The sequence below is a fragment of the Lactuca virosa genome, chromosome 2, assembly GCF_052849685.1.
Source record: "Lactuca virosa cultivar CGN04683 chromosome 2, Lactuca_virosa_CGN04683_v6, whole genome shotgun sequence".
Taxonomy (NCBI): Eukaryota; Viridiplantae; Streptophyta; class Magnoliopsida; order Asterales; family Asteraceae; genus Lactuca; species Lactuca virosa.
Window position 1 is genome coordinate 205,736,963 of NC_136427.1, and position 10,624 is coordinate 205,747,586.

Here is a 10,624-nt window from a genome sequence, read left to right on the forward strand (position 1 = left end):
AAGAAGAAATAGTATGATAAGTTACAAATGCCTTCAGAGACTTTTATAGCATAGTTGAAACATGAAATAGAAAAAAGGTGTGCAAATGAAAAAAAAAGTTTTATCTTCAAAAAGCTATTCAGATTTCAGATGGCTCCTTTGTTTAGATGTTATTCATATGTTTCTTTGTGTTTTGAATTTTATTTGATAGTTATTTCATGATTTGCATGTGAAGAACATGAGAATTTTAGAAAGTTGAAATGATAAACGTGTTATTCCCTATTTTTTGTGTGAAATTAACAAGATAGAATTTTAGATGGTAAATTCAAATTGTTTTCAATGAATGAGATTAGGAATTACATAATCAACTACTCAAAATCATTGACGAACATCTTACTCTAATATATATATATATATATATATATATATATATATATATATATATATATATATATATATATATATATATATATATATATATATATATATATATATATATATATCAAGGTTGCAGAAATCGGGATTAATCGTGGATTAATCGCTTGGCGTTCTACAACCGATTAGGATTAGGGGTCCTTGGCGTTAATTGGTCAATTTCGGTCAACGACGGGCTTGACGGTCTTGGCGCTCTTGACGGTCAACGAAAGTCAAAATAAGTCAAAGGTCAAAGTTCGGTCAAAATTAAAAAAAAAGGCTCCAAAAAAGTTCCAAAAAACTCGTCTAACCCTAAAATCGTCATATTCATCAGCCGTTTTTGTGCTCTCTCTCAAAAATTGAAGCGACGCAAGCCTACCCCGACGATACAACTGATGCCAACGCCCACCGTACTCCGACAAACCTCCAATGGCCACCGGTGAACCTCCAGGGACAGCGGCGTTCGTATTTCAGGTTAGCAATTTCTCTTAACCCAAGTTCGTTTTTCTCCCCTAAAAAAGTCGAGTTCTTGTTTGTTCATTGAAAGTCCACTTCCGATAATGTTATACAATTGATTTGTTCTTTCGTTTTAGAATCTTGTTTAGAATTGATTTCATTTGTTAATTCTTGAAAGTTGAAACAATATTCGAATTTGTAAACAGTGGCCGGCCATGTGGGTTTATGTAGCACATGTAAAAGCCAATATTCATGGCTTCCTTTTTTCTGTTAAACACGAGACACAAGTGTATGCCATAAATTTCCTTTTTTTAATTATTTTCTTAGTAATTTATTATAAATATATTAGAAACAAGGTTTGTGTTGTGTTGGAATATAATTTGAATTTGTCATTTGGAAAGATAACAAAGGACTAATATGTTAACTGTTGATGTGCTAAATATAGTTTCCATAGTTTCCACAAACTTACAAAGAAAGAAAATATATTCTCAAAGAAGCCTACATGCTTCTTCAAGATTACAGCTAAACATTAGCTTGACATTTTTGCTGTGATATTTTGATGTCTGCTGAAAATTTATGATTTATGTTGTATATTTCTGATGTATTTTTTTGGTATGTATAACAGTGTTCAATCATGACATCTAAAAATTCAACTTCACCATCGGTGGGATCAACCGCCATCGGTTCTCATTTGAAAAAGATTGTAATGAATATTCTTTCTTTAACTAGTAGCTCATCGGGTTGTGAAAGAAATTGGAGCACGTTTGAAGCAGTTAGTTATAAAGTTGTAATGTTTAAATATCAAGAATGTTTTTAACCTTTTGTTATGTGTAATTTTATAGGTACATACGAAGAAACGAAATAGATTGGAGACAAACAGATTGAACAATCTTGTTTATGTTCAATTCAATGCTAATCTAATGGAAAAAAACAAAAAGAGAAAAGATAGGACTTTGGAAGTGCTTTTAGCAAATGATTCTCACTCGGCTCAAGAATGGATTATAGATGGAGATGACGGTGATGGAGATGAAGTTGACCCCGAATCAGTTATGGAAGCGATTGATGAAGCTCTCGAGACTAATGATAATCAAGTACCCCGTAAAAGTTCAACAACAAGAGAACTTTATGATGAAGATTTCGAATCCGAGAATGAGGAGCAAGTGTTTGAAGAATATGAATATGAGTCAGATGGAGTTAAAATAGTGGAAGAACTTGAAGATTAGAAGAATATTTAAATGTATGAAAATGTGTGTTTTTATTATTATTAAACTTATTTTGGACTTGTAATATGATGGATTATGACTTCAATGTTTAAATACTAGTTATGACTTTTTGTATGGTTATTTGCTTATTTTATGACTTTTTGTATGGTTATTTGCTTATTTTATATTAATTTTTTATTAATAATTAATGGTCCCCGATTAATCTCCGATTAATCTCCGTCGAGACCGATTAATCCCTTAACCCCAGTCGACCGCCAAGCTACCGTCGAGCGATTTCTGCAACCTTGATATATATATATATATATATATATATATATATATATATATATATATATATATATATATATATATATATATATATATACACACACAGGGCCAGCCTCGAGATTTCGGAGGCTCTGTGCAATTTAACAAAATATAGACCTTAAACCTTGAAAGATTAAAATTTTAAGCAAAACAATTTGCAAAATACATAAATTAATTTTATCATACAAAATAATTCTAATATCTGTTGAAACAAACTTTTTCAATAATACCATAAATAACGTTATCCAAAATGTTGCTTTCAACCGTGGTGAACAATTTGTAGATTTCCTTATTGGCTCTAGATTCTGAAACTCAAGTAGTAAAGTATAACACCTATGTACTCGACATTATGTCATTATTACTTTCTCCTAAATTAGAAAGTAAAAATCAAATTACAAAGAAGAAATCAGAAATTTAAAGTTATATTACATTCTCAGAAAAGAAATACTTTTATTTGCTTTTGATAATAAAAAAAATATTATATTACATTTTCAGAAAAGAAATACTCTGATTTGCTTCTAATAAAAAGGTTTTGATAAAAAAAATTATGAATAAACCTTCATATTTTTGACACCTCAAGAGGATTGTTTTCTTATTAAATTTTGATTGACTTTGATTTTCGAAACCTCAAAGTTTCGGAATTTGAGAAAGAATGAAAGAAAGAAACCTTATTTACTTTTTATAAAGAAATTATGAGGAATTAACATACCTTATGAATTTTGAATTATGGTTTATTGATTTTTGAAATAAACGTCAATTTTCTTGTGAAGTTCTGATTTTCGGATTTTGAAGTAATAAGGCTTCCCGATTTGTTTGTGATTCATTAATTTTTGAGTATTGATGAAGCAGTGGGTAAAAATAAGAAGTAAGAAGTCAAAGCTTATGAAGAAGGAAGCAAAGAGACCGATGTTGCCATGGAGTCTAAACGACTCACTAGCCATCAGTAATCAACGAGAATGTAGGAATCAAAGCGATGTTTATTTCTCTCGAAAAAAATTATGATTCTCGCTCATCATCTTGCGGCGATTCTGATTATTCTCACCTGACGGCTGATATATTCCTAACCTAATATGATTTGGGCCAAAAAAATAATACACAATGCAAAAGAATAAAATAAAGTTGGCCCATAGATTTTAGTGGGTCTTGTTCATAAGCACACCTTACAAGGCCGACCCTTTATATTTATAACTACAACATTTTGTCTAATAGAGAAATTAAATATCCTCCTAATTTCTCTATTTGAGAAATTAAATATCCTCCTAACTTTTGTTTATATTTTTCTTCATACCTATTTAAGTGATGACAAATATATAAATTTAAGATCCCAATCAAATTTAAATTAAATTAAATTTAATAACACTTGTTGTCATCTAAAATAGGTAGTAAAATAGGTAGGAGCAGTGGCGAGTCTAGAACAAAAACTCATATAGTTCACTATTTAAACTAAACCGATAATATGAAAGAGTACAAAAAATTATTATTAGCGGGTCGGGTTGGTAGTGAACAACGATGGCGACCGTGGAGAGTTAAAGTTTTTTTTGCTACTTACGTCTCCGTTCGTACGTAATGTTGAGGGCCGACGCTTGAACGATGAATCAATATTCAAGATCGTGTTTTTTTTTAATATAATTTTAAGTTGTATTGAGTTATTTCTTAATAGGTAATATTCTAAGTGAACTAGATATTTGTGTTACTAGATATAAAACATGGGCAAAACAAGTCTTGTTTTATCTTAATATTTTTGTCAAAGTGGTTCACTCATAAAATTTAAGGTAGGTCACATTTATTTTTTATATATTATTTGTTATAAAAGAAAAGAATTTAGGTGGGTCAAGTGACCTACATTGGGCCTATATATACTCGCCACTGGGTAGGAGGATAGTAAGAACAAAAAGGACGAGGATATTTAATTTCTCTGTATGTAATTAGCAAGTGATTCGTATTATAATTGTTGTCTTCGTCTTCCTTTGTTGAAGTTCTCATAAATTTCGTGCGAAATTATTCATGGGCTGCAAAATGGATATATGGGTTGTTAAATGGGATGGGCCTGAGTAATGAAGACATTTTTTTTTCATTTTAAATCATATATATATATATATATATATATATATATATATATATATATATATATATATATATATATATATATATATATAAAAGTTTAGGTTCTATGGAAAACAAAAAACACTAATAAAACCCTAAAAATCATAAAAATGCATTAAAAAATACTTAGAGATCACAAAACTGTTTTTTTTGAATTTTTTTCATAAATAATCGTAGCTTTTTCTTAAAATTCGCTGAAAAAAATAATAATAAATCAATTTTTTTTTTCAAAATTTTTTTCAGTTAATTTGTATAGAAGCTGTGATTTTTTCAAAAAAAAAATTCAAAAAAAAGTTTTGTGATCTCTAAGTATTTTTTTTATGCATTTTTAGGGTTTTTTTGTTTTCCAAATAACCCTTCTTTATATATATATATATATATATATATATATATATATATATATATATATATATATATATAATATCTTTTAGTATAACATTTTATTTTAACAATATAAATCTGTTTTTTTTTTTTGTTTGTGAAAGTAGTCTTTCAAGATTACTAACAAAAGAAAAAAGATTTTTTTGCATGCGAACAGTAATTTCGCAGTGAGACTTCAGTATTTTTTATTATTACTATGAAAATGGTCTTGAAAAATTCCTATCAAAAAATATTTTATTTATTTATTTTTTGCATTTTCACAAGTCAAACCTAAAAAAAAAACATCAAAAAGTAAATTTATTTCATCAAAATGACGTCATTTTGACAATTTTACAGTCCAAATTGTTATTTCGCAGGTGAAGACTACAAAAATGTTGGCTATTTGTGAAAAATACCTATTTTTTTTAATGTAAATCTTGAAAAAACTTTAGTGAATTAGCTAACCTTGTCTCTTTCTCTTTTATTATTTATGCTAATTAGTTTTTAAAATTAAATAAAAACTATATAATGGAAAAAGTTACTCATTATTCTATAGTAAATCTTTTGTTCACTGCCATTTGGTGGTGAACTTATTTAGTTTATGTCAAGACATCCTTTGTTCCTACATGATGAATCTTGATTGAAAACATGGTAACATGGCCATTTGCCAACAAAAAGAAAAAAGAAAGAAAAACCCTTATGTAAAGTTGTTTAACTAGTGATAATACAAGTACTCGAGTAACATTATAATGTGTAAATAACTCAAGTAAATCAAACAATGAAAAACCTCAATTTACTCATACCGTAAGTGTTTGAGATCAATTACTTTGAATATTACATTTGAAAAGGCATAACTTTTGATTACCACAAATACAACAAGGGTCCTACTTTACTTAACCAATAGAGGCCTTCCGGTATGGATATGATTACATGCATGAAATCTGACGTGGAAGGGCCAATTCACGCATGAACACCATCCTATTCTTCCGTAGTTGTTTTGTTGATTAGGTTGCTTCATGAGTCTTAACGAACGTTTCTCCCTCCTTCTTCTTCCTCTTCTTCTTCTTTGTATATCTTTTCTCTACGCGTGAAAACACCCCCTTTGGGCTGTAATGGTGTTGGTGGAGGGGAGTTTTGATGAGGTGGCTATGTCTTCAAGTGTATCCATACCGGATAGCCTAGTAAAGTCAATCCCATGCAACAATCTTATTTTGCTCTTTTTTTTCTTAGGGTGTGCTGAATAAACTTTAAAACAATGGTTTTATGTACATGAGGGTCCATATCATGTGAGTCAGGATGTAGGATGTGGTTCATATAAGATCATTCAAAATATCTTTCACGACGGGGCTTCGTTGCTATGGTGACAGGCCACAACGACTGTGCACACCATCTCGTGACGTCATGGTGGTCGCGAGGTTGTGGAATGTGTATACCATCTTGTATATTGATGTTACATATGATGGATTGTCATGCTGTTGTTTGCTAAGGTGGAAGGAAACTAGGTGTTCCCCTAAAGTTTGGTTGCTGTTTTTGGTGCTTTTCCGTAGTCGATTGCTGCCTTTGGGGATTTCAAATTTGATCGGCTTTTAGTGTTTTTTCTTGTTCCTTTGTCGGAGTCTTTTAGTTTTTGTTGTCTAGACTTTTTGTATTTGCTCTAGCTGTCCGCTGACTTTTATTTTAATATAATCTTTTACCGTTCAAATTTTTTTTTTTTACTTTAAACTCAACTTTAAAAAATAATATTTTTCTCTTTTCGATTATTTTCATGTTTTTTTTCTCACTTTGTCTTCAAAATCTTCTATACTTGCCCCTAAAAAATAAAAATAAAAATAAAAATAAAAATAAAAAGCCCTTTGAATATAGAAACACCACTTCGTGAAAGCTGAAAAAATCATTGCACAACATTCCGATACTGAATTTGAGTTGCGGATCTTGGAGAAAGATGGATGCGACTGCAGTTGTTGTGGACAAAGATTCGCTGGCCAAGCGATCTGGTGTACTCGTTATCGGTTCCTCCGGCGTCGGCAAACGGACCCTTCTCTCTCGTAACCACTCTTATCCCTCATGTTTTCTTCTTTCACTGCTATAATTGATTTGTCACTTAATGTACACCATTTCTATGTTAATCTTCCGATCGCAATGAGAAGTCACTTCTACAATTCATATCGCTTATTTGTTTGTTTAATTAGTGTTATTTCAAGCTACATCGGAGATTATTAGGGTTAAATTTAGTTCCTAAAGACTTAGGTTAAGCTTTCAAGTTGATTTATTTGCTCATAGTTTTCACGAATTAAATGAATTATAGTTGTGTAAAGGTTTGTAAAAACCTACCCTACCTCCTTGGAGTTTTAAACTCTCAGCTTTTGATTTCTTCACTTTACATTCCTGATCCAAAACTGCATTTTTGGATAAAAAATGTACATGATTTCTTATGATTAGAATCCTTCTTGTTGATTAATCATTTCTCCCCCTACTTAGTATCCCCTCTTGATACAGAAAACTAGATCTAGTACTTTTCAAGTTCCAAATTGAAATAGATGTTTTAGTTTTTTGCCTCCAGATTCATTCTATTGAGACATTTCTTTATACATATAACGATAGGTGATTTACTCTGTTTTTAAGTGCCATTTCTAACTAAAATATCTACTTGCATGCTGCAGGATTACTATCTGTAGACTTTGAAGATGACTCTGACTCATCTTCAGAGGTTCTTGCTTATGGGTAAGTAGGTAACACAATTCATTCAAGGCATTATGGTGGATTCTGTTATGTTTATATATTTTTTTTCATAAAATTGTTTATGTTTATATTAACTTTCAGGTGGACAATCAACACAAAATATTACACAGCCGATGTCTCAATGTGGATGGCTCATTTATTTAATGAATTTTCAATCACAGGGGTGCCAATGTTTGATCAAATAACTGCCTTAGTGATGGTTTTTGACTTAAATAATGTTAGCCTTCACTCCTTCTCTCAATACATTAATCTTTCAATCATAATCATGATAGAAAAATTGATTCCTTCACACCAATTTCATGCAGCAATCATCATTTTCAGAACTTAAAAAATGGGTTTCATGCAATGATATTGGGAAATTTGACATCTTGCTATGCATTGGGAACAAAGCAGATCTTGTTGTTGGCCATTCTGCTCATATTGAATACAGAAGACATGTACTCAATCAGTCATCAGAATATGGAATTGAAGAAACTGAAGGAAGTAGCTTATTGGAAGATGAATCATCATCATCATCATCATCATTAGAGATTAAGAAATCTTGTATGGAATGGTGTTTGGAACATAACATTGAATACATTGAAGCTTGTGCATCAAATCCTCAGTTTGACAAATGTAAGATTGTATAAATTTTAATTAGGTAAAAAATGTATTTTGTATTTTAGGGTTTTTGATTATTTTTCATTTTATTGCAGGTTTGTCAGTTGATGGTGATTCACAAGGTGTTGAGAGACTTCTTGGGGCTTTATCTGCTCATATGTGGCCTGGAATGATCTTGAAATCCGGTCAAACTATAAGTCAACCTTCATTACCTCAACAAGAAGGTTTGCATTCAAACTTTATTTATAGAAACATCAAAAAATTCAAAAAGTTAACATTTTTTTTCTTCCCATTCTTTGATTCCAGATTCATCAGATGAAGAACCCAACTATGAATTCGAATATGAAATCTTATCAGCTGGATCTATAGAAGAACAATGGGATGATTCAGATGTATCATGGGTTTCTGCAACTAAAGATACCTCAGAATCAATTATAAACAATGAAAGAGAAATCAAGGTAGATATGCAGCCATCAACATCAACATCAACATCTAAATTGCAAGAAGAAATTGATAATGAAAAAGCAAATGAAGGTAATGATAATGATGATGATGGTGGAAAGGTGTTTGAAGTTGAGAATATGGAACAGTTGATGTCTGAGATTGGAAACGTGCGTGACAGTTTGAGGTTGATGCCTGATTTTCAGAGAAGAGAAATGGCTGCAAATTTGGCCATGAAAATGGCTTCAATGTTTGGAGATAGTAGTGGTGATGAAGGAGAAATAGATGAGTGATATGAATATTGTTAATGATATAAAGAAAGATGTGGTTTTTTCATTTATTTTTCATTTGGTTTATCATTTATGTTGTGTTTAGATTCAAGTGCTTTTGTCTCTAGAAAGAATTTTTGGTAAGTTGTGTTGAAGGAAAAAAGTGGTACTTGATGTTGTACACAAATTGTATATCTACTTTTGTTTGTTATTTATTGGGTGTTTGGATGTGTTTGTGTTTTGAAGTGATTATCAGTATGTTTGGCCAAAATAGCTTATATGTGGTAGCTGGAATAAAAGTGTTTATTAGAGACGATATACATGCATAAATTTGTTCTTAATTATTAAATCGCAATCTTTATAGTTTTCCATTAAGAAAAATATATATAACCTGATCAAACATGAATTTCTGGAGAAATTGTTTACATATTGTCTCCAAATTTCACCAAGTAATAGTACACCTTATGTAATTATCAAACTATTGTAACATCTCATTTCATTTCCGTTTAAATACATGAAATTAAAAAGTTGATTACACTTTAGAACTAGAAAACACTAAAATGATCCCCGCAGGACTGATTTCCAAAGCTATTTTGGAAGGGTATTCAACATGTTCTTTGGTTCCTTCATTTCACTACATGCTTCAATATCTTTCCAAAGATTTGAGATAAAAGATAAAAGATAGAAGAGGGAGGCCGACAAAGATCAAGAACGACGTATCGGCAGTAGTGACGACGGCGGCGGCTAGATCTTGAGGCAGCGACGGTGATGACGACTTTAGCGGTTAGAAATAGATGCAACAAAACGGTTATTTGAGAGATGTTTTCTTTAGGAGGAGATAGAGGAGAAAAGATTTGAGAGGGGAAAAAATAGACAGGGAAGACACATCTAACGACTACTAGAGAAGGTCGTCGGAGGTGGAAGGCGGCAGTTGCGGGTTGTGGTTAGCAGTATAGTTTTAACCTAGAGTTTTGATACCATGTAAGAGAATAGATTGTTTGATTAATAGTGAAGGTTAAACCTCATATAAATAGGAATACATAAGTAGTCTAATCTAAAACCTAAAAACCTTGAGTCTAAACCCTAATCACCGACAATTCTATTCATATTCATATACTTGGAACTTGATATTTAAATTTCATTTTGACCTTGTTTACAATTTGTCTTCAAATTTCAGTAACTAATACTACACCTTATATAATTATCACACTCTTGTAATATCTCAAGAATCCCGATATCATTATTATTTAAGTACATAAACTAACGGTATATATATATATATATATATATATATATATATATATATATATATATATATATATATATAGGGTTAGGTTCATGTGAGACGACCTAATTTTGTGAGACCGTGAGACGCAATCCTAGCCATTCATTTGGTAGATAAAACAAAAAACATTTTTAAAATGCAAAATAATTAAAAATTTTCGAAATTTTTTTTCAAATATTATTTTCGGAATTTATATTTTCCAAAAAAATACCAAAAAAAATAAATAATAAATAATAAAAAAACTTTTTTTACATATTCTAGTAGAATAATAGAACATTCTACATATCCGAGAAATCTAGTATAATATTCTAACATTCTAAAAATCACATTAGAATATTTACAGTGTAATATTCTATTAGAATATTTCACGTATTTTTCAAAAAAAAAAAAACGGTAATTTTATTTATTTATTTTTTATTTTTTTAATATTTTTTTTAGGTAATTAAAGT

General features: G+C 30.3%; 2 protein-coding genes across 2 annotated transcripts; both read left to right on the plus strand.

Moving 5' to 3' along the window:
- The first annotated feature begins 822 nt into the window (after positions 1 to 822).
- On the plus strand, positions 823 to 2,072 carry LOC145158165 (uncharacterized). The gene is made up of 5 exons (XM_079077098.1): positions 823 to 867; positions 1,056 to 1,138; positions 1,199 to 1,205; positions 1,475 to 1,552; positions 1,692 to 2,072. The coding sequence occupies exons 1-5, from the start codon at positions 823 to 825 to the stop codon at positions 2,070 to 2,072; spliced, it is 594 nt and encodes a 197-aa protein (XP_078933224.1).
- A 4,634-nt stretch (positions 2,073 to 6,706) lies between these two features.
- On the plus strand, positions 6,707 to 9,120 carry LOC145160070 (GTP binding protein). The gene is made up of 6 exons (XM_079079143.1): positions 6,707 to 6,886; positions 7,502 to 7,562; positions 7,662 to 7,797; positions 7,886 to 8,195; positions 8,276 to 8,404; positions 8,487 to 9,120. Exons 1-6 carry the CDS (start codon positions 6,784 to 6,786, stop codon positions 8,912 to 8,914), a joined length of 1,167 nt encoding a protein of 388 aa, XP_078935269.1. The 5' UTR covers positions 6,707 to 6,783; the 3' UTR covers positions 8,915 to 9,120.
- Positions 9,121 to 10,624: the final 1,504 nt, after the last annotated feature.